The sequence below is a fragment of the Rhinopithecus roxellana genome, chromosome 7, assembly GCF_007565055.1.
Source record: "Rhinopithecus roxellana isolate Shanxi Qingling chromosome 7, ASM756505v1, whole genome shotgun sequence".
NCBI classification, from domain to species: domain Eukaryota; kingdom Metazoa; phylum Chordata; class Mammalia; order Primates; family Cercopithecidae; genus Rhinopithecus; species Rhinopithecus roxellana.
In genome coordinates, this window is record NC_044555.1 from 63,692,291 (window position 1) to 63,717,542 (window position 25,252).

The following is a 25,252-nucleotide window of genomic DNA, read 5'->3' on the forward strand; positions in this document are numbered from 1 at the left end:
CTCTTCTCTTTTTGGGATTCTAATTACACATATGTTTGACCATGTCATACTACTACAAATAGCTCAACAACTCTCTTTTGTATTTTTCATAATTTTGTCTCTTACATCATATTTTCTTCTGGACTCTTTCAGTTTACTTTCTTTTCTTTTCTTTTTTTTTTTTTTTTTGAGACGGAGTCTCGCTCTGTCGCCCAGGCTGGAGTGCAGTGGCCGGATCTCAGCTCACTGCAAGCTCCACCTCCGGGGTTTACGCCATTCTCCTGCCTCAGCCTCAGCCTCCTGAGTAGCTGGGACTACAGGCGCCCGCCACCTCGCCCGGCTAGTTTTTTTGTATTTTTTTTAGTAGAGACGGGGTTTCACCGTGTTAGCCAGGATGGTCTCGATCTCCTGACCTCGTGATCCGCCCGTCTCGGCCTCCCAAAGTGCTGGGATTACAGGCTTGAGCCACCGCGCCCGGCCAGTTTACTTTCTTTCCATCAATATATGAGTAAATCCACACATTGATGTCTTAATTTTACTGTTTGTATTTAGTTCTAGAATTTAAAATTTATTTTTTCACAGCTTCCATTTTCTACTAAAATCCTCACTCTTTTGTATTAATTCCTTGAAAATATTAAACTTCAGAAACAACCAATACCTCGTGGTGAAAAGCAGACCCATGTGCCAGGCACATCTCTTTGGGCTTCATTTCTCTCCCAAATTTTGACCTCATAATTCTTCTTCTTCTCTTCTTCTTCTTCTTTCTTCTTCTCTTCCTCCTCCTCCTCCTCCTCCTCCTCCTCCTCCTCCTCCTCCTCCTCCTCCTCCTCCTCCTCCTCTTCTTCTTCTTCTTCTTCTTCTTCTTCTTCTTCTTCTTCTTCTTCTTCTTCATTTTTTTAGATGGAGTCTCACTGTGTTGCTCAGGTTGGAGTGCAGTGGCTCGTTCTTGGCTCACTGCAACCTCTGCCTCCCAGGTTCAAGCGATTCTCCTGCCTCAGCCTCCCAATTAGATGGGATTACAGGCGCATGCCACCACGCCTGGCTAATTTTTTTGTATTTTTAGTAGAGACAGGGTTTCACCATGTTGACCAGACTGGTCTTGAACTCCTCACCTCAGGTGATCCGAACCTCATACTTCTTTACTGTCCTGATAGCATTCAGATACTTCCAATTTTGTTTTAATATATATACTTTAGTCCAACTTTTCTATCTGTTCCCAGTGGTAGGATGGTCTGAGCCACTTACTGCGAATTACTAGAAATCTAGAGACTTGCTTTTAAATTCATGATTACATTTTACAAGACAACTGTCCCCATTTGTAAAATGCCAATGCCATGAAAAAAAAAATGGGAAGAGAACTCTTTTAGATTGAAAGAGACTTAAAAGACTAACAAACAAATGCAGGGCAGAAACCTTGATTGATTTCCAGTTTCAATGAACCAGCTTGTAAAAGACATTTTGAGAAGAGCAACGGAAATGTGAATATGAGATTGGGTAGCAGTTGACATTAGAAAATTATTGCTAAATTTGTTAGGCAAGATACGAGCATTGTGGTTACACAGGACAATGCACAAAATGTCATTTGTTGACATGCATCCTGATGTATTTAGGGTTGGAATGTCAGGATGTCTAGCTAAAACATGAAGCAAACATAGCAAAGTATAAGTGAAAGATCTATGTGATGAGTTCATGGGTATTTATTATATTGTACTTTCTTGTATATTTGAAATATTTCAAAATAAAAGTTTTTAAAAACCACAAGACTAATTTTAAACAAACAAGTTTAATATTTACAGTAAATTTTCCAGCTTTAATTTCTAAAGTCTTATATCGTCTAGTAATTACTGAGAAAAACAACTTATACGTCTATCTTTTGCTTAAAGTTTTCTCCAATTGGTTTAAACTTTTATATTAATTTTCTAATTGATTGCTATATGCAGTAAATGAAATAATTGTAATAATTAAGAAGTCACTATAAATCTGATGGCAAGTTGTAACATATGTTACCTATAAATATAAAATCATATGTTCATATGCACAGAGTTTTAATGATTTTTAAGTAATTATAGGCTAAAAACAATACAACAGAAAACTTTTCTGCTGTAATAACCTTTGTGTTCACAGGGAAAATTCTGTAAAAACTTTAAAAGTAGTGCACTACTATTTTGACAGGTTCTGAACAAATTACTTGGACGAACTGCTTCTAAAACTCAAAAGATTTTCTAGAATATTAAAAAGGTGAAAAGGTGTTCACCTTGGGACAGATTTTTTTTTTTTTTTTTTTTTTCAGACGGAGTCGCGCTCTGTCACCCAGGCTGGAGTGCAGTGGCGTGATCTTGGCTCACTGCAAACTCCACCTTCCAGGTTCACGCCATTCTCCTGCCTCAGCCTCCCGATAGCTGGGACTACAGGCGCCCTCCACCATGCCACGCTAATTTTTTTGTATTTTTACTAGAGACAGGGTTTCACCATGTTAGGCAGGATGGGACAGATTTTTACCACTGAACCAGATAAGATCTTTCTTAAGTAAAAATAAAAAGTGTCGCCCTTTCCCCTGGCTGGCAGCGCGGAGGCCGCACGATGCCTGGAGTTACTGTAAAAGACGTGAACCAGCAGGAGTTCGTCAGAGCTCTGGCAGCCTTCCTCAAAAAGTCCGGGAAGCTGAAAGTCCCCGAATGGGTGGACACCGTCAAGCTAGCCAAGCACAAAGAGCTTGCTCCCTACGATGAGAATTGGTTCTACACACGAGCTGCTTCCACAGCGCGGCACCTGTACCTCCGGGGTGGCGCTGGGGTTGGCTCCATGACCAAGATCTATGGGGGACGTCAGAGAAACGGCGTCATGCCCAGCCACTTCAGCCGAGGCTCCAAGAGTGTGGCTCGCCGGGTCCTCCAAGCCCTGGAGGGGCTGAAAATGGTGGAAAAGGACCAAGATGGGGGCCGCAAACTGACACCTCAGGGACAGAGAGATCTGGACAGAATCGCCGGACAGGTGGCAGCTGCCAACAAGAAGCATTAGAACAAACCATGCTGGGTTAATAAATTGCCTCATTCGTAAAAAAAATAAAAAATAAAAATAAAAAGTGTCTTATTGTCACTTACACATTCCTTAGAGTTAGATACATTTCTCTAGCCCACTGCTACTTAAGACATTTCATCTATTATAATAAACATAGTATACATACCAGATGAAAATAGAAGTGGAACTATTTGGGAATGCAGCTTGCTGTGGCCAGATACGTTTTCATGTTGTAGTTTTAGTGAATATTTTCAGGGTTAGGATAACATTTCCTGATGTTTTTGGTGATTAGTATTGTACAGTAACACTATGCCAAAGTAGTCCTCTGTCACAATTGTTAGAGGGACTGCTTATCAAGTCTGTCTGCTGTCTTCTTCCAACAGAAACATCCTACTTCACTGTTTAATACAGTTGCACTACCTCATGATCCTGACTCCCCACACTCCAAAGAAGGCTTAGTATGCATCTGTATGCAACAGGAAACTTCAACTACCTTAGTAGAATGATCACTTTTCTAGTCAATTCTTTAACTCTCACTTTCTGCTTAAAATCTGAGATCAAATTAGGAAAGATTACAACTGAGATAAATCCAGGGTCTATTTCAACATGTTTTCCTTGTAAACTACTTTCTCTTGCCAAAATAATGTACTTTGTTTAAAAGAGAGGTCGCAACTTGGCCCCCTGAGAGCCAAATTTAGCCTGCAGTTATGGTTTGGCCCTAAGTTTACACACACACACATGCGCATGCACACGTGTGTATGTGAACGAGTTATCCATATAAAAACCCAGATTTCCAGCTTCTTTTTAAAACAGCTGAGGGGCTGGCAATCAGAGCACAATACTGGGAAACAGAGCAATTGCCAGCTAGAACAGACTGGCAGCAGCTCCAATGTGCTTACCTGCCCAGCCACTGAAAACAATTTAGTTATGTGACTCCTAGTTTAAACGCATTCTTTGTTCAATTCAATAAAGTATCTCCCTCATTCCTGAGAAGATTTTTCCAACCTTTTGATTTGCCTCCTCTTTTTACTTACTAGTTTCTTATTCTTACAAGGTAAAAAAGTAAAGCACATGTTAAAGTTCTGTCTAAAAAGATACTCTAAGCCTTTTTTTTTTTTTTTTTTTTTCTTTTTTTTTTTTTGAGACGGAGTCTTGCTCTGCCGCCCAGGCTGGAGTGCAGTGGCCGGCTCTCAGCTCACTGCAAGCTCCGCCTCCCGGGTTCACGCCATTCTCCTGTCTCAGCCTCCCGAGTAGCTGGGACTACAGGCGCCCGCCTCGTCGCCCGGCTAGTTTTTTGTATTTTTTAGTAGAGACGGGGTTTCACCGTATTAGCCAGGATGGTCTCGATCTCCTGACCTCATGATCCGCCCGTCTCGGCCTCCCAAAGTGCTGGGATTACAGGCTTGAGCCACCGCGCCCGGCCTTTTTTTTTTGAAACAGAGTCTTGCTGTCACTCAGGCTGGAGTGCAGTGGTGCGATTTTGGCTCACTACAATCTCCGCCTCCCAGGTTCAAGCAATTATCCTGCCTCAGCTTCCTGAGTAGCTGGGATTACAGGCGAGCACCACCACGCCTGGCTAATTTTTGTATTTTTCATAGACATGGAGTTTTGCCATGTTGGCCAGACTGACCTCAAACTGCTGGGCTCAAGTAATACCTCCCCCTCGGCCTCCCAAAGTGCTGAGATTACAGGTGTGAGCCACTACGCCTGGCCGGTATTCTAAGCTTTTTAAAGAACTACTATCAGATAAGAAATCTTTAAATCATGGGCCCCGGCAAAAGGAAATATTAAGTACAGAAATACTTTCGATTTTGGTTGCCTCACAAAATCAAAGTGGGCAGAAAATCTCTGAATTGAAGTTGAGGAACATAATACAGAAATCAGTATGGCTCTGTCCCATAATGTGTATTCTGCATCTTATCTCTAATCCTGTGGCCACTTGGGTCTCCTGTGGGTAGAGGTCTGTGACAGTAACTTCTTTCTTGTTGCCAACCCTGATGATTATAATACTAGTTGACCAAATGTTCCCCTTTTGGATGCTTCTGAGGGTGTTCTGTTGGAAGAGACAGGGTCTTCCCTGCTCATGGACTTTGTTTTCTGTCTATGGATTTATAATAGCGTACGGGTAACAGAATTGTTCTGCAATGAAGCATATGGCAAATATTTTAAAAAATGGAGTTTAACCTTAATGCATGTGTGCACAAACTTCTGAGAAACAAATCCTTGTCCAAACACTATAAGTGTAAATGTGATCATTTGTTTAGTCATCACTTAACATTTAATACTTGCTCATTGTGTCTAGGATACTGAAAAAGATAACCCTGACAATTCCTGCTTTGATGTAACTGGAAATACATTAAATGAAAGTTTTAACATCACAAAGTGCCTCCACTGGAGACATATCACTAAAAATCCAGGATTTAGCAAGAGTTTCTAGCGAAAGAATTTAGGAGACTAGACACTATAAACAACTGAAGGGTTTTCTTGGTATGATGTGTAGCTGTCAAACTGAAGCACTGATATGGGCTGATTTTTGTTTCCCCCAAAAAGATATGTTGAAGTCCTAACTCCCAGTGACTCAGAATGTAATCTTATTTGGAAACAGGGTCTTTAGAGAGGTAATCAAGTTAAAAGGAATACTTAAGAGTAGGTTCTAATCCATTACGACTAGTATCCTTATAAAAAGAGGAAATGTGGACACAAATACACACAGAAGGAAGATAGTATGAAGACAAAGGACTCCAGTGATACATCTGTAAGCCATGGAATGCCTGAGACTACCAGAAGTTAGGAGAGACACCTGGGACAGATCCTTCCCTGGTCCCTTCAGAGGGAGCATGGCTCTGCCAACACCGTGACTTCAGACTTCTGGCCTCCAGAACTGCAAGGCAACACGTATCTGCTGTTTTAAGCCACCCAGTTTGTAGTACTTTGTTAAGGCAGCCCTGGGAAACTAATATTATATAAAAGCACCTTTCAAAACTACATTTTCTTATTGTATAAGGAGGGACTTTTTGAATACCACATTTTCTTTGATCTTAAATGTTTTGACATGGATTTGCATGCTTTTTTATAAGACCTAAAAATCTTATCACTGCTGATATTTAAAAAATTAATACCTATTTAACATTTGATCCATAATATATCTGAACAATGTCAATGACTCCCTAATGCTCAAGTCAATGGATTCTATTTTTCAGGTCCCATTAAGGTCAGCAAGAAAGTGTAAAGTAATACCATTATAGAGAGGAGAAAGGAATGAATAGGAAAGATAACAAATATGAGTAGTTTGGGGATTAGAAGAAATCATTTAACTTTTTGTAAAGCTATAAAGTTATCAGTAAGGGTGGCCAGGAGCGGTGGCTCACGCCTGTAATCCCAGCACTTTGGGAGGCCCACGCAGACAGATTGCTTGAGCCCAGGAGTTCGAGATCAGTCGGGCCAACATAGCGAAACCCCAACTCTACAAAAAAATACAAAACTTAGCTGCTTGTGGTAGTGTATGGCTGTAATCCCAGCTACTTCGGAGACTGAGGTGGGAGAATCACTTAAGCCCGGGAGGTAGAGGTTGCAGTGAGCTGAGATCGCGCCACTACACTCCAGCCTGAGTGATAAGAGCAAGACCCTGTCTCAAATAAGGAAGTTATCAGTAAATGCAACTCCATTTATTTTTGAAACTAGTATAAATTGATCATTATATTCAATTCTATCGATTATCTCTTCTGTATTTTTAAAGAGTTCTCAGATATTTTTTAGTGTCCATTCATTTAGAAAATAGGTTTTTAAATTGCCATCTCTTATTGATCATCAGAGTCACACCCCATTTTCTTCATTTCACTCACATGTAACTGTAACTTTGTTTTCTTAGTTTCTGGCATAACATCTGGCATATAGGAGATACTTGGTAAGTATTTCTTCAATGTAAATGCCAGATAGGGAACCAAATCTAGAAAAGAAATATAATACAAGTATTCAAAGCCCAAGGGCAGATGGCTGGTATGGTTTATAGTGGTTTTTATAAAAGTATGTACCCTTATTAAAATTATCTCTTGGTATTGATGATTTTCAACAAATCACCTTATTAAAAAGTATAAATTGTTTTGAGACCTCTAACAAAGCAGGGATACTTCATCTGCTTGGTAAGGTTTGTCTCATGCACCTCCTCCAAGTGTTTGGACTCAATCCTTTCTTTGGAAATAAGCTATTTGCCTAAAAGCGATTTGATTTCCTTGGTCTCTAAGCTGTCCCTTTCTCTTTTTGAATGACTGGCCAAATGACCAGTACAGTGGGGAGGTTCTAAGATGGTCTTTATGATCCTTGCCTTCTGGTATTCATTCCCTTGTGCTACCCCCTCACTTTGAGCGTGGGTGGGACCTGTGACTTGCTTCTAGCCAGCAGAATTTGGCAAAGATGGATGTCACTTTCATGATCATGTAACCTAAAATTATGACCTCTGTCTTGTTAGCAGATTCCATTGACCCTTCCCTGTTGGCTTTGATGAAGGAAGCCACCATACAGACAGGTTCTGTCCCATAATACAAGTGTTATTAGTTTTCACTGCTGCACAATAAATTACCATAAATTTAGTGAACAGATACATGTATTTATTATCTCACAGTTTTTATGGGTCAGTAGTCTGAGTACTGCCCAACTGGGTCCTCTGCTCAGGGTCTCGGAAGGCTGTAATCAAGGTGCCAGCCAGGGCTGTGGTCCAATCTGAGGATCAGGTTCCCCTTCCAGGCTCACTGGGTGCTAGCAGAATTAAATTTCTTGCAGTTTTAGGACTGAGGCCTTCCAATCCTAAAGGTTGTCCACCACTCCCTGGCACATGGCCCTCTCCATAAATATGGCAGTTGGCTTCCTCAAGCCCAACAGGAGAGCATCTCTGCTGTTTTGAATCTCTCTGACTTCTTCCATGTCAGACCTTTAGAGCCTCTTAGAAAGGGCACATCTGATTAGGTCATGGCCACTTAGGAGTATCTCTTTTTTGCTTAACTTCAAGTCAACTAACAAGGAATTTTAATTACATCTGCAAAATCTTTTCTCTTTTCCACAATATGTAACCTAAGCAAAGACGTGACATGCCATCATATTCACTGGTCCAACCCACACTCATGAGGAAGGGATTATTGAGAGCATGTGGCACCAGCAGGTGAGAACCTTGGGGGTCATCTTAGAATTCTGCCTACCACAACTGGCATATCTTACTACCACTTGTGAGCTTTACTTCCACTTGACTCCTGTAGTTTATATTTTAGTATTTTTGCAATATTGTATTATCATTGCAATAGCCACTTTTTATTATATTTACCTTTAATAAAATTAAAATTCTACTAAATGTAACATTTACACAGAAGACTATTTTTTAAGATTTCAAAATCACATCTCTTCTGAACTAACATCCTTACAACCCCTGTGCATGAAATGCAAAGACAAAGTTTCTTTTTCTTTGTTTAAATGGAGCAATGGTCACTGTGACTAAAGAAGAAGATGTTCTATTCACAAGTTAGAATGGGGAAAATGAAGATAGTTTGCTCTATTGAATAAGTAGCACCTGAGAGAATAAACAAACAATGTTTCTATCAGAGTAGACCTGATATGGTTTGGATGTTTGTTCCCTCTAAATCTCACCTTGAAATGTAATCCCCAATGTTGGAGGTGGGTCCTGGTGGGAGGTATTTAGGTCATGGAAGCAGATCCCTCATGAATGTCTTGGTGCCTTCCTCTCCCATAATGAGTGAGTTCTCACTCAGAGTTCATGTGACATCTGGTTGGTTAAAACAATGTGGCACTTCCACCCTCTCTCTCTTGCTTCCTCTTTCGCCTACCATGTGACATGCCTGCTTCCGCTTTGCTTTCTGCCATGAGTACAAGCTAACTGAAGCCTCACCAGAAGCTGAGCAGATGCCACTAAGCTCCCTGTACAGCCAGCCTACAGAACCATGAGCCAATTAAACCTCTTTTCTTTATAAATTACCCAGCCTCAGGTATAGCAACACAAAAATGGAATGACACAAGACTTAGCAGCTTTATCATTCCTATTCTTTGTGGCAGAGCACTGTGTGACTGAACCAAATGTGGTTACTACTGTCAATGCCAGAGACAGTTGAAATGAGCAATGCCTAGCTATGTTCACCTCTCCTATGGTGGTGATGGGTGGAATGGTCAAACACTCCAGATGATACCACATAATCTGCAATGTTTTCATGGCAAGTCACTTCCCTAAAGAAAGGAGTAGGGGCTGGGCACGGTGGCTCATGTCTGTAATCCCATCACTTTGGGAGGGGATTTTTGCTGAAGCAAGTGGATCACGAGGTCAGGAGTTCGAGACCAGCCTGGCCAATATGGTGAAACCTTGTTTCTACCAAAAATACAAAAATTAGCCGGGTGTGGTGGCGTGTGCCTATAGTCCCAGCTACTCGGGAGGCTGAGGCAGAAGAATCGCTTGAACCCGGAAGGCAGAGGTTGCAGAGCCGAGATCGTGCCACTGCACTCCAGCCTGGGTGACAGAGCTACTATCTCAAAAAAAAAAAAAAAAGAAAAGAAAAAGAAAGGAGTGGGAAGCAAAGAAAGAAACTTCTGCACTCAGTTGTCCACAAGATGTACTGTTTATACAGTTGCAATGAAATTTTCTTTACTCAGGGGTAAATGCATTTTGCATACTTCTATATTTTAAAATTATTTTTGCCCCCATTTTGTCAATTGCTAATGCCAAGCACCTCCTAATTTTATTAATACTCATCAATTTTAACAGTGGAACTGACCAGATATAGTTTATTAAAATATGTTCATTATAAACAATTTTACCTCAGTTTTGTAAAAACTGAAAATACATCAAAAACTGTTACAGTGCCATGAGATTGCAAATATTGCCTTATAAAATTATAAAGAAGTAAAATTGTTTAGTAAAGCTATGAAATATCTTATTTCAATTTTCAATGTATAAAAATATATCTTTTATTGCAACACTGAACAGTTAAGGCCACAACACTTGAGGGAGAATTTGAGATACACATATTTTGAAACAACTTGTTAAAAATATTAGCATAAATAAATATCAAAACTGGTCACACTGATAGAAGCCGAATAAAACATATTGACTTATATCTTTAAAAGATTACTATCAGAAACTTTCCTTCATAAGTTATAACGTTTTTCAAGTATAAATTACAGTACACTTGGTGACTGTGAAAACATAAATATATGTTTATAGTATTGTACAGGATTTTGATCTTCTCTCTGTATTTGCTGGTGGAATATTCTGATGATTCTGACTCACGCGGTTCTGGTCAGCATCTTTATTATCGCTTTTTAAAATGATCTGCTCTCCTATGGATTTTATCTCTGAGAGCGGCTCATCGTTATCCTTGACCATCTTTTGATTTATTGAGGGGACCCTTTTGAATAGAAAAATCTAGGAAAAAAACACACACACAAATATTCATTTCCATAAGTGAAACATTCACTTAACAGTATTTAGGGGATATCATTTTCAACAAGTATGAACATGATTTCATCATCTCTTTATGGGGTACCACATGTACTAAGGTGCATTCTTAGCATCTGTATTTTTCCTTTCACCAAAAGGCAGTCAGGATTCCACCCTAAAACCACAAGACCTCTCAGGGTCTAACATTCAACACCATCAACACCTTGGTGATATATTATCTTTTTCTTCAAAGAAGAAATTTAATGTCTCACTTTGTTAAGTTTGTAAGAGAAAAAATATATTAAAATTAGAATATTACCTATTGTAACTTTTAAATGTATCCAGGAGGGGTAATTTTCAGGACATGTCTGTGATTCTCAGTGTATGGCAGCTACAGTGAATTTCTATTGTAATACTCTGAAGGAGAACGATGTACCTCCCCATTCCTGTACATGAGAACTTCTGGCAAAAAGTTAGTGCTGCTTGGCTGGGCGCGGTGGCTCACGCCTGTAATCCCAGCACTTTGGAAGGCCGAGGCGGGCGGATCACGAGGCCAGGAGATCGAGACGGTCCTGGCTAACACAGTGAAACCCCATCTCTACTACAAAAAAAAAAAAAAAAAAAAAAAAAAAATTAGCCAGGGGTGGTGGTGGGCATCTGTAGTCCCAGCTACTTGGGAGGCTAAGGCAAGAGAATGGCGTGAACCCAGGAGGTGGAGCTTGCAGTGAGCCAAGATCGTGCCACTGTACTCCAGCCTGGGCGACAGAGTGAGACTCCATCTCAAAAAAAAAAAAAAAAAAAGTTAGTGCTGCCAAACGATGGCTGTGTGAGCCTGTGCGTGTGGGTCTGAGTAGGCAGTCAAATATGTGGAGCTGCTGCTCAGGGGAGGCTGGGGCTACAGATATGTAGAATATAAGCAAGAGATGAAAGTAGCCCCCATAACCCAGAGATTCCAGGCAGGTAGAAAACAGAATATAAGAAAAGAGACAAAAAGAGCAGAGTGAGAGGCAGGCAGAAGAGGAGCTAGAATTGAGGACCAAGGTTTGTAGGTACAAAATTGGGGAAACTAGGCAGCTCTGAAGTCAGGAGAGAAAAATACATCAAGAAGGGAGTGGCCAACAGGGCCACATGCAGAAGAAATGAAGGTGAAAAAAGTTTCATTTGATTTAGGCCCTTTGAGAATGTAGCCAGGAAGAAAATAGGATTCTTGAAGAGTGGTAACACAAATAATGGTTTTGACAAGATGCCAAAACAAAAAGCAGGAAACAAAAACCAGGTGAAAACTTGGCTCTTCCAGAAATAAAAATGGTGCTAATGATAATAGCTTACCTCCAGCTTTAAAGAGTGGAGAAACTAGGGCAAAAAGTGGCAATCCAAAAAGTAAGAGTCTAGAAAAAGGATCTATGGATTAAAATGGAAGAACTCCTGTTCCTGCTATGGTGAAGAAATACACAACTTCAAAAGGTGAAGAAATATACAACTTCAAAAAGTCTGCTACTATAAAATACCAAGAAATGCTGATTAAGTATAAAAAATATAATTTTATAATGTGCAGGCAATCTCCCTAAAAACTAAGGGAAATTCTTGTAGACCAAAAAAGAAAGAAGGAACAGGAAGCCTCAGAGGTGATTAAGAACTGAAATAGCATCTGCTGACTCATAACTTAGACCTTTAACTTTGAAACAATTTGATCTCACAAAATGAGGGGAACCCTACATAATGTGAGGACCTTCTAAGTACTATGCCCTTAATATAAGTCTACCTACAAACATTGTGGTCAACCGTTAAATGAGAAATGAACTTAAAGTGGTCCCTCAGTCACTCCAGAGCTAATAAAGGCTAACGCAAACTCTCTATAGATGGATTTACTCTAACTGAGGCCTTAAAGGATTTCCACAAAAAAAGTCCCAGTGAAACATGAACTCACAATAGAAATTTCAAAACACATATGGAAACAAATCACCATTAGCAAGTCAGCCAAAGCAACACACATGTTTAGACTCCTAAGAATGACATTGGAATTACTAAATACAGAATGTAAACTAAGTGTGCTCAAAGGACTAGAATTAAAAAAAAAAAAACACACAAAACAAGATACTGATTTTAAAAGACCAGATTGATTTAAAAAAGAACAAAAATACAACTTCACTTAAAACATGAAAGATGTTGTCACTGAAATTAAAACTTAATAGGTAGGTTAAATAGGCAAGTAGTCGCAGCTGAAGAGAAACTATGAAATTGATGAAGGTCCTGAAATTACCCAGAATATCACTTACACATAGAAAATATGAAGGTGATATTAAAAGACATGTACCATAAAATAAAAAGTTTTATATCAGAATTTGAAAGAGGGGGAGAGAAAATATTCAAATATATAATGGATGAGAATTTTAAAAAATTTGACAAATGACATGAATTCTCAGATTCAAGAGTCATAATAAATTCCAAGTAAGTTAAAATTTAAAAATCCGTATCTGCTGGGCATGGTGGCTCAAGCCTGCAATCCCAGCACTTTGGGAGGCCAAGGCAGGCAGATCACCTGAGGTCAGGAGTTCGAGACCAGCCTGACCAACATGGAGAAACCCCGTCTCTACTAAAAGTACAAAATTAGCCGGGCGTGGTGGCATATGCCTGTAATCCCAGCTACTTGGGAGGGTGAGGCAGGAGAATCGCTTGAACTCGGGAGGCAGAGGTTGTGGTGAGCCAAGATCGTGCCATTGCACCTCCAGCCTGAGCAGCAAGAGTGAAACTCCGTCTCAAAAAAAAAAAAAAAAAAAAAAAAAAAAAAAAAAAAAATCCATACTCAAGCATCTCATAGTGAACTGAAAACATCAAAGACAATCTAAAAAGCAGCCATAGAGAATGGCAGGTTATTTTTTTTTTTTTTTTTTTTTTTTGAGACGGAGTCTTGCTCTGCCACCCAGGCTGGAGTGCAGTGGCCGGATCTCAGCTCACTGCAAGCTCCGCCTCCCGGGTTTATGGAGAATGGCAGGTTATATTATACAAAGTTATCAGCAACTATACTAAAGCGAAATTATAGACAGCAATAATGGGAGCAGACACTAAGAGAAAATAACTGTCAACCAGTCACACTATCATTCAAGAACTATGGTAAAATAAAGATATTTTCAAGAGAACAGAAACTAAAAGTTTTAACTGTCAACAGACACCTGTGATAGAAACTTCCAAAATATCTCTTCAGGAAGAATAAGAATTCCAGAAAGGACAGCTGAGTAAAAAAGTAGTATAAAAATTACTAAAAAAGGCCGGGCGCGGTGGCTCAAGCCTGTAATCCCAGCACTTTGGGAGGCCGAGACGGGCGGATCACAAGGTCAGGAGATCGAGACCATCCTGGCTAACACGGTGAAACCCCGTCTCTACTAAAAATACAAAAAACTAGCCGGGCGAGGTGGCGGGCACCTGTAGTCCTAGCTACTCCGGAGGCTGAGGCAGGAGAATGGCGTAAACCCGGGAGGCGGAACTTGCAGTGAGCTGAGATCCGGCCACTGCACTCCAGCCTGGGCGACAGAGCGAGACTCCGTCTCAAAAAAAAAAAAAAAAAAAAAAACACGTATGATTTGTGATGTTAAAAAATTTTAAATACTGGGTACCATGACTTCTAAAATAAGAAAGAAGAGGTGATAGGCAAGAAAATTCTTCTAAGGTCCTGGCATTATTTGGGAAAAAAGATAGGAATACTGATGAGCTTTAGATTTTAGGTATGCATGTTAAAAATGTCAAAGACAAAATCCAGCTGTATAGGCCATTTACAAGAGACACATCTAAAACATAAGTTAAAGTAAAAGGATGAAAAGAAGATCTTCATTCAAATGCTAACCAAAGGAAAGGTAGTATATTAAAAATATGTAACATCACCTGAAATTCTTCAGGTTTTGGGGCCATAAAAACTCATACTAAGATAGCTACATTATGTGGATCGCCATATGAAAAGTAAAAGGAACAATTCAATACTTTGGTCTTAGCATTAAAAAAGACAATTCATTTCACTTACCTTCTGTGTTTTTTTCATGTTTTTGCTTGGTGTTGATTCACTATTTTCTAGGATTTCTAATGAACTGCTCTCTGCATCATCAAGCATGTATCCTACAATTGGATCATTCAGAAATACTAGTTTTAACTAATAGGGAAAAGAAAAGATCTGATGCTCTCAGTGAAACTCTATGAACCCTGAGTTGTGGGGTAAGACGAAAAGAGCTCACCCCTGGAGTAGTGGACAATATCTACACTGCATATTTCCTGAAAAGTTGAGGTAAAGTGAAAAGCCCAGAATGACCTCACCAAAGTTGTAAATGTTTAGATGACCAGTATCCAAATACAGCTACAAAGGTAATAGTAAATGTTAGAGACTTCTGTAAAATACGAATTACTTTAAAAATTAACCTAGTTATAATTACATTCTTTGTACTCAAATGGACATGCTATTTTTTGTTTCAAATTAATCCACATGTTCTATATCTGAATAATTATCTTTAAAGTATACTTGTGAAGCACATGCATTGTTTTAATTTTATATTATCAACTACTTAAAGCTTATATTTAATTTCTTTGTAGTGCTTTAGGCTGTATGTTAAGAATACTTACAGGTGATACTTTTTTTAACACTTGCTTAAAATATTGTAAAACTCTTGTGGCAGAAGTTAAAAGGAATAGGATTCAGGAAACTATTCATTCTTCAGCTTAAGTTTAGATCAGATATCCAGTATTACAGATAGTTATTTTTTTATGAGAACACAGTAAAATGCATACTGCAGTGTGATGGTGTGGAAACAATGTGGGAGTCGTACTACAGAAACACAGATGATTTGGGTCTAGATTATATAGATGGCAAGGGCAATCACAGTTGCTTCTATTCCACAGCACCTGTTCTCTGACACTAATAGGTAGGCTTGGGAAAGGACTTCTCTTCAATGCTTATGGTAAGAGACTCAGGTCTGGGCCCTTGGGGTAAATAACTGAGTGGCCATTGTAGCTTTAGGCCAGCCCAGTAGTCCCAACTTGATTGGGCAATGGAGTCTGGCAGTGTGCACTAGAGATATAAATTGGAATTTGGGGCAAAATCTTGATTTAATAATACTGATTTAATAAAGAGAGAAAAGGTAGTAAAAAGGCTGCTTAAATTCCTTAACACCGGCTGGGTACGGTAGCTTATGCCTGTAATCCTAGCACTTTGGGAGGCCGAGGTCGGAGGATCACCTGAGGTTAGGAGTTCGAGATTCGCCTAGCCAATATGGCGAAACCCCATCTCTACTAAAAATACAACAATTAGCCAGGCGTAGTAGCACGTGACTGTAATCCCAGCTACTTGGGAAGCTGAGACAGGAGAATCACTTGAACCTGGGAGGTGAAGACTGCAATGAGCCGAGATCGCGCCATTGCACTCTATCCTGGAAAACAAGAGCGAAACTCTGTCTCAAAAAAAAAAAAAAAAAAAAAAAAAATCCTTAACAATGACACATAAGTAGCCATGAATAATGCAAATATTTGTATGTGAAGAAGCTGTGGTGGTTATATATAAGAACAGATAAGTCTGTATCACATATTTCATAGCTTGTTATGAGGATCATATGACAGTAAAAATTATAACATATATGTAAACTTATATGTAAGCTTATAATTACCCAATTATGGCATATAAACACATATATATGTATGTATGTATGTATGTTATCAAACATGCTCATACCTTTTGGGTTTTCATTGTATTCACAAATGGCCCGTTCCTCCAGGTTGGCTTTTTCTTTCTATAAACAGTAACAAAGCAATATAACAAAAAACATTTCTGTGCTGTTCTAGAAAACTTAGTCTGAATCTTTAAGCAGGTTCCAGAGTCTGCCTCTAGCTAATGACATAAACATGTGACAATTACTTCACTTTGCTGAACTCTTGTAAAGCAAGGGGTCTTAGATGCTGACTGATTGCAAATGTCCTCTTGGCTTAAAATTGTGTGATTAAAAAAACTGTATCACTCAAGAATTCTCCTCAAAGAAGATTCATGAACGCTAATTGACATACGACTTGTCTCAACATTTTACAGTGTCAAATTGGTATTTAATGATTGCTATGTTAAATAATCTTAAGGACCACCCTAACCTGAACTCATAAATGTTTCCTATAAACAGAATCATTTTCTTCTTCTGAAAGAAAACAGTAACTGCTAGAATATTTTTTTTTCTTAGTGAGAGAAAGGAGTCTCGGATAAAGAAGGAACCAAGGAAAAGAATGACCTTTAGCACAATGCCAATTTGTAAATTAAACATGTATGCACACAAAACATGTTTCACAAGTACACATTCAAATAAAACGACAAAAATGTTTCAGTGGTTGTCTATGTTAGGGAAAAAGGGGAAGGCGAATGGAGCTAAAAGAGAGTACATTTACATGAGAAGAGCCTTGCACAGACCAATGATGACAGTGTTTCATCAACTAGAAGGTATGACTAACTCAGTGTTCTGCATGAGAGGTTAAAAAAATGAAAACAAAAATGAATCAGTACAATGTCATTCAGTTTGGGTTGCGGAATTCCATACTTCTGAAGTTAATCCAGAGTAATGTTAGCAAATAAATGATTTCAAACCTACCAACTATCTCCTAGCAAGGTCACTCTCGGTCAAAACTGACAATGGAAGAGATTATGTTTTGGGCATCTCTAGCTCCACTTTCAGGGTGATTTTTGCTTCCTTAGTGATATCTTCTCCTATTCCTTCTATACATACTTTTGTCTAGGCTGCACCTTTGAAGAACTGATCACAACTTCAAATACTGCTATCACCAACTTTCATTCATTCACACATGAAAACATACACAAGTGCGCATATACATACACACCCATTTCTGCCACCAGTGCCAGGGCTCCTAACTTTGCACTTTCTTTTTTTTTTTTTTTTTTTTTATTGAGACGGAGTCTCGCTCTGTCGCCCAGGCTGGAGTGCAGTGGCCGGATCTCAGCTCACTGCAAGCTCCGCCTCCTGGGTTTACACCATTCTCCTGCCTCAGCCTCCCGAGTAGCTGGGACTACAGGCGCCCGCCACCTCGCCCGGCTAGTTTTTTGTATTTTTAGTAGAGACGGGGTTTCACCATATTAGCCGGGATGGTCTCGATCTCCTGACCTCGTGATCCGCCCGTCTCGGCCTCCCAAAGTGCTGGGATTACAGGCTTGAGCCACAGCGCCCGGCCCTAACTTTGCACTTTCAACATTTCAAGGACTGAGTGTTGAACTTCTTGGTGTGGTATCCTGGCCCATACCACTCTACTTCCACTCATGCAGGAGGCGGAATGCTACCACACAGCATTCTAGAAAGTGTGCTACAGACAAAGTTTGCTTAATTCACAAATAAGACAAAGCCTTTCTCCTATGGCACATGAATGAAGATATTCATGGAAGTATTTCTGATCCCAAAGGCAACTGGGATCTGTCCTCTGCAGAAACTAGAGAACCTGTATGTTTTCTCCCAGGATGTCAGGATTTAAGCACCTAGCATCATACCTTTTCAATGGTTTCAGCTGAGCTATCATCACTGGTTCTTTCTGCTCCTTCTGTTTTACTGTGGGAACCTGTAGGAACACTTTCATCATCTCCCACAATTTTCTTCTTGCTTTCCAGATTTTCAGCATTAATTTCCTCATCCACGTCTTCCAGTTGTAGTTCCTCAGTTTTAGAAAATTCATGATCCTGTGACAAAATTAACCATCAGAGAAGAGTAAGACTTTCTTTTGAAAGAACTAGGGATTTGATATTGCTGTCATAAATAATTTGTGTCATCTAAAAAAACCATAAAAATATTAATTCAAATATTGAAGCCAAAGAACACTGCATAATCTCTGCTGAATATCAAGTTACTATATTAACAAGGATTTTATGCATGCCACTCTATTTCAATGACTAGGATTTCCAAAATTCTTATTAGCACCCATGGCAAGGTTACAATGGGAAAAAAATTAAATAGTCTTTCTTGGTTGTCTCAGAGTGCTTTTAACCTTGAGAAAAGTTTAAAAAGCTTTCTGTCCACTGTAGCATTATAACATAATCATATCTATATATTATGTTCATTTTCCAAAATATAGGGATTTAGAATCACTTCAGAAGAACAATTCACTGATCGTCATGAGGACGGTAAGTATTATTTACATTCCAGGATAAAAGATAAAGGAACAGAGACAGTTTAAATGGTTTGCTCATGGTTATTAAAAACAGAAGGAAAACCAGAGGCAGAACTTGTTCTATCTGGCTACTGGCCAGCTAATCCAAACGATAAAAGAACCTGTCTATGGATTTGATAGACTGATGATAGTAAATCATGGAATGCTTATTAAGTATAGGCAGAAAATAGTAGTTTTAACCTTTACTCTACACTGAAAATTCTTTTTTAACTTTCTAATTTTGGGTGAAATACTCTTATTGTCATTAAGATGTTAGGTTTCTCATTAGATTTCCCCCCCATACTTTTCATTTACACACTTCACTGAAGTTATAACTTGATTTATAGTCTATTATAACTGTTTCCAAAATATGTGAAGCAGTAATCAGTGTCATTTACTCCTTCAAATAACATTTGTACAAAGTTCACCTCGGCAATATTTGCTTCAGACCATATCCCCTTCAACACTGTAATTAGCTTTCGGTGGTCAGCTTTCTAGTGGCTGTTTGGCTAAGGATAAAGCCTGATTGATACTTGACAGAATCATGGTTGGAAAACAATGCCTCTAAAATTTAACTCACCTTTCTTCTGGTAAAAATATAAAATGCGAAAGTCCAGGCTAGGAAGAGGATAAAGTTTATACAGTACACCTTAGTAATAAACGTTAGTGTCATCCTCAGGCCAATTTGCAAAGGCGTGGCCTAATAGCATTCCCACTGAGGACAGGAAGCCCTAAGTAAATAAAGCTTTGAGATTTTAAAATGAGTTTCAGAAGTTACTCGGGAAGAACTAGATTTAGGTTAATCCAAGGTCATGGGGCAATGTATGCAAGAGAGGAATGTGGGAGAAAGGAACATGGTACCAGGGCAGACAGCTATTTCAAATAATGATTGATTAGACTGGGTAGGGTTAACACGAAGTAGTTACCATTTACTTTTAAGCTTTGTTTTTGTCTGCATGATTCCAACCACCCATTTTTTGTTTTTGTTTGAGACAGGTTCTCGCTCTGTCACCCAGGCTGGAGTGCAGTGGCGCAATCTTGGCTCACTGCAACCTCCACCTCCTGGGTCCAAGTGATTCTCCTGCCTCAGCCTCCCTAGTAGCTGGGATTACAGGCACCCACCACCACACCCAGCTAATTTTTGTATTTTTAGTAAAGACGGGGTTTCGCCATGTTGGCCAGGCTGGTCTCAAACTCCTGACTTCAGGTGATCCTCCTGCCTCGGCCTCCCAAAGTGTTAGGATTACAGGCGTGAGCCACCACGCCTGGCCTGATTTTCCCCTTTGAGTGACTTGTATTGTGTATCATGCCTAGCCAGGTATACATTATGGGTAGCTAAAATTATCAGAAACAACTTCACTTTGAAAGGGAATGGGAAGATTACTAGATTTAAGACTTATGACTGATAGTTGTCTTCATAAATACAAGCAAACGAAAGGTTAACTAAAAAGAACAGTGCTCCTGAGACAAAGGATTTCAGATTATGCCTCTCTTTTCACAGAGGGAGGGATCAGTGAGCTGTGTTCCCAGCATAATCCTCAATTACTTAGAAAGCTTGGCTAACCCAGCATCTGGGTAAACTCCAACTGGGCTTGTTAACTGAGGTATTCATGTAACCACAGGATAATATCATGCTATTATAAAAAGACACTTGGGAGTTTTACCTTATTTTAGAAATAAGTAAAACACTCATAACAAACTACAATTTTACTCATTAACTTTAAGAAATCTATAACAATGAAGAACTTTTGGAACTATATCATTTTCTAAATTTGAGAAAGCTATTAGAAAATGACATTTTCACTAGAAATCACATAGCACTCACACTAAGCACATTTAAAATTATTCTAAACACATCTGGACGACTACTTGAAATCACAGAAAGCACTTACCTTTAAACTGAAACAATTTGGGAGTGACTGGCAGAATACTGTCATTTTATAAAAAGAAAGGGTAAAGTTTAAGTACATTCTTGGCACTAGAACCATATAAGATGTAAACAGGTAGTCTGAAATGGTCAGTATGCGTCTGTGTCTTGCGTTAGGATCACGGTAAAGAAGTGAATGGGCCTGACCTCTCACAAAAGGACCCTTTGTTTCATTGGTCAGGCATGGCACAGTCAGGTGCAGACTCTGGTCTGGTCCAAGGCAACACTTTTCATATTTCTTAAGGAACAGATCAAGAGAGCAAAGGTTCCTACTGAGGTTTCCCTTTACTTAAGAACACAATTACATTGCATGCTTTAAGGAGAGATCGCTGGGATGGGGGCTGGGAGTGGGAAATGACTGAAGGGGGTTAAAGTGGAGCTTCTGGGGGAGCTGGTAGTGTGTTTTTCCTTGATTTGGATGCTGATCAGTTTGTGATGGGTGTGTCGACTTTGTGAAAAATACATTGAGCAATACATGTATGAGACAGGCACTTTTGTCTGTGGGTATTATAATTTTTTTTAAGTAATAAAACAAACCAGAACTATAAAGTATAAAATTTTGTGTTATAATTCAGAATTTCTGGTATGCTTCAATGTCATATAGGGCAGAAAATGTTTCCCAGATAGGTTAATATAGCATAAAACTTTGTATTTAAGTTATATCAGGTAGAAAAACCAAAATTTCAAGCTTTTTTTTTTTTTTTTTAGGACAGGAAAAGTTAACATGTAAGTTCATGTTTTAACTACACTGAAAATCACGGAAGCAGTAGTATGGGGTGGGAAGGGCATTAAATACAAAGCCCTAAGCACTGCTTTCCAAGCCTTAATCTAATCACTCATGGCCTGAGCATGGTACCCAGTGAATGTATTTTATAGTCTACCTGTAAAATGGAAAAATAACATTAGCAATACCTACCTCAGAGGGTTTGTGTAAAGATTAAAAACATTACAGAGAAAAGTAACATATGAGCAAATACTAAATATTTGTATGTAAGTATAAATAATTTTGTAAAGGCCCCTCCATAAAATGTAAGATACAATTCTTAGTGTGCGACTGTCGAAAAACAAAAAGTTTGTACTTTTTTTCCCCATAATGTCCCAGATCTTATCACTGGAAAATAGTTCATTTAAAACGTCCACTTATTTGTTTTTTGTGTCCTCTATACATCCTTTTATTGTGAGCCAGGAGCCCAGCATCAAGGCCAGTGAGGGAAGCAGCCATGGGAACTGGGGAGAGGGGGGCCAGCCTCAGCTCAGCTTCAGGTCAGTGTTGCCACAGAGTGTGATGCTCCCAGACTCAGGCTTTCCAAAAGTCCAAGAAACATTATTACTGAGATGGGGCCTCACTCTGTCACTCAAGCTGGAGTGCAGTGGCACAATCACAGCTCACTACAGCCTTGACCTTCAGGGCTCAAGCAATATTCCCACCTCAGCCTCCTGAGTAGCTGGGACTACAGGGTGCATGCCACCATGCCTAACTAATCTTTTAATTTTTTGTAAAGACAAGTTTTTATCATCTTGCCCAGGCTGGTCTTGAACTCCTGGTCTCAAGCAATCCTCCGGCCTCAGCCTCCCAAAGTTCTGGGATTACAAGTGCGAGCCACCATGCCTGGTTAAGAAACATTTTTTAAATGTAAAATCTCCTGACATTTCAATGTTGGCAACCAATATGATTTAAAAAAAAATAATAACTGCACCAAACAAAATAAGTCTGCAGGCCAGACTGCACCCATGGGCTGCCAGTTGTGATCTCCAAATTCTTGGCCAATAATACTACTTTATAATCTCTTAAACTCTTCCTTCTTTCTAGGCACCACTCCCTTATGTCATTCCTAATCCTGTATTCTCACCACTGAATACATTCCAGTTTGACTCTGATAGCAGGCCTACACAAATACATGTTCAGAGTATAGAATATCTCGCTGGTAGGCATTTTTATTCTCATTTTCAGATTTATTCTTTACTATTTCTCCTCTTTTTCCGTAGAAGATTTTCTTGCTGTCCATAAACAAACGCATGATCCACGACTATACCTTACGTGCTAACTATTTTTATTTATTTTGATAACAAGGTGAGGACACAGAGGGAAATGTTCAGTGACAGAAAACACACCTACATTTTAGGCTAACCACATGAGTGTGATCAGCGTTTCAATACACTTTAAATATTTAGGGGCATTCATTGACTAATGTATGGTGTATAATAGTTTCACTCCACCTTATACTTAAGCATTATCATTATTGCAATCTACTTTATTCCCACAGAGATCTATTTCTAAGCCAATTTATATTTTGCTATTATGTTACATTTAAACAAAAGTCAGGTTCACAGGACTAAACTCATGCAAATCAGTTAGTGACCTGGAGATTCACGAGTGTAGCTTTGCACCTACCTTGGTGTGACCGCAGAGTATAATTAGAGTGATACAGGTTACCATTTGCTGAGTGCCTATGTTTCACGTGTTAGGTAATTTAATCATCAAAACTCCCTTCCTTTATCAAACGAGGGAAATGAGACTCAGAAAGGTCAAATAACAACCACTGCCACCACCACCACAACTTTTCTAGGGGTCCACACAGCTAATCAGTGGAGGGCTAGGATTTTAACTCAGTTCTACTGGACTTTGGAGGCCATGTTTGTTTCCAAACCTGCCCATTTGAGGATAATAATGGCTGTTCTCACAGATCTTTTTTTTCTCCGCTTCACTAACGTTTAAAGCATTGCAGATTTTTCTTTTGGTTCATAAGCTCACATCAGTAACACTCTATTCTTATGTACATATTAATTATGAACAAAATTTATCATCTTTTCCCCAGAGTACCAAAGTCTCTGGAAAACACATCTCCCTTCCTAAATTGAGAAATATGCTTAAAAAATTAAATATTTTAAAAATTAAATATCTATATCTGATATTTAATTTTCACAGTTCTGATTCTGTTTCTCTGCAGAGCAGATTTCCTGGAGCTCATTCTTTCCTGGCAATGTGGGTTCTGCCCCTGGGCCTCTACTAGGCTGCCTCTGAGAGGCTCTCTCTGCAGCTACTACCACTCCTTCCTCTCTGAAACCCCTTCTTTGGCTTGAGTGGCATCTCCCTTTCCTAGTAAGTGTGCTCCCACACCTCCTCAGACTTCACTTTTTCAACCTCTCCCTTACCTACTGATATTTCTCTGAATTCTGTCTTCAATTCTCCTCCATTCACACTAGGAACACTTCCTTTCAGTCAAATCCAATTTTAACTACATCTACGAGCTGTCGATACTCAGCAATCTCCGTGAGCTCCAGATCCATACATGTATCTGCCTCCTGAACATCTTCTACAGACAATCTAAATTCAATAGTAAAAAACTGCCTCCCAAACCTGCTTCTGCTACCTTATTCTCAATCTTGCTGAATAACACTCTTTCTACTCAGTTCTCCAGGTCAGAAACAAGAAAAGCTTGGCTTTTTCTTCTTCCATGGTCACATGTTATTTTTGCTATGTAAGTGTATAGCAAGTTTCTCTATAGTGACATAATAGAAGACATGTCAGTTGCACTCACCTGGAGTGCTGCTATTCAGCAGCAGCAGCAGAAGTTTCTGAGGTAGGTGATCCTTTGCAGCTTACCTTAAAGTCTTTTTCAGCCAGAGTTCTCATTAGGAAACGTAACTCAATGGATTCTATACATACTACTCACTCTTCCCTCAATAATGATCAGTGATAAACTACTATAAAAGCCTGAACAACCAGCAGACGGGAACAAGAAAGAAGGAACCAGTTATTTTAATCTATGTAACCAAGTGTTAATTCATGAGGGCCAAAGTGGTCTCATTCTTAAGCTTCCTTTTTTTTTCTCCTAAGATATATAAAATTTACAAACATGTAAATCACTTCTCTCAATGAAAGCCTGGCTAGACCTGGGTCTTTTGTACCCCAAAACACCCCTAACCCACAATACACTCCTCTCCATAAACTTTTTGAGGATACTAGACTTGCCACATGTTATTAAATAAATGTTTGCTTAACAATGGGCATAGAAAGTTAGTGTGTGCTTAGTAGTTTAGGATAACTGCTTACTTTAGTATAACTACTAGTTAGTTTGAATGTGGGGTCCCTTTGGTGATGAGACTCAAGATTTTTTATTGAGGAAAAAGGAACTGCAGAAAATCTGGGTGTGATAGAGCTCTAGCTGGTAATGAACAACTGCCGTTCCTATAGAATCCCTTAGGTCACTCATTCTCATTCTATAATTTTCCAGATGAAGAAATTGAGGACTGCTAAGCTAAGAGACTAGCCCAGGTTCAGACAGCTCAAAAGTACAAAACCAGAAGAAGGGCTTTGGTCTCAAAGTGACTAGGGAGGTCAGTGCTCTCCACAAGAAAACAATGCTTGCACGAACTACCACTTCTAAAGAGCACAAAACGTTTTTGGTCAGGGAAATGTGAAGAACTGCTATTTAAACATGGACATACAGACCAGGTTTAATACTGAGATGGGTGTATTTTAGAACGTTGTTTCAGTGTTACTGGCTGATTATCTCTTCAACAGAAAATGAATGCCCATAGCTTTACATTAATAACTAGAGTTTAAGAGTTTCTCATTTCCCTGGAGGTTTTTTTCTTTATGAACTCTGTGTCATCCATCTTATTTAATCATTTTAAGTCTACTTTATAAATAATCATGTTCGGCACGTATATTTTTATCATAGTATTAATTCTTTTCTACTAACCCTTAATGAATGCGGTCGAATTTAGTAAAGCACTGC

General features: G+C 39.2%; 2 protein-coding genes across 3 annotated transcripts in view; one reads left to right on the forward strand and one right to left on the reverse strand.

The window, feature by feature from the left end:
* Positions 1-2,526: 2,526 nt before the first annotated feature.
* On the forward strand, positions 2,527-3,042 carry LOC104676875 (40S ribosomal protein S19). Its single transcript, XM_010381758.2, has one exon. The coding sequence runs from the start codon at positions 2,560-2,562 to the stop codon at positions 2,995-2,997; it is 438 nt and encodes a 145-aa protein (XP_010380060.1). The 5' UTR covers positions 2,527-2,559; the 3' UTR covers positions 2,998-3,042.
* Positions 3,043-9,923: 6,881 nt separating this feature from the next.
* RPGR (retinitis pigmentosa GTPase regulator) overlaps positions 9,924-25,252 on the reverse strand; it is a 61,612-nt gene continuing 46,283 nt past the window's right edge. For both annotated transcript variants that reach the window (XM_030934292.1, XM_030934291.1), the window contains 4 exons: positions 17,931-18,116; positions 16,131-16,188; positions 14,439-14,530; positions 9,924-10,411 (listed from right to left, as the gene is read on the reverse strand). In XM_030934292.1, the coding sequence (XP_030790152.1) occupies positions 10,205-10,411; positions 14,439-14,530; positions 16,131-16,188; positions 17,931-18,116 (543 nt within the window). In that variant the 3' untranslated portion in view covers positions 9,924-10,204. The remainder of the gene's footprint in view (positions 10,412-14,438; positions 14,531-16,130; positions 16,189-17,930; positions 18,117-25,252) is intronic.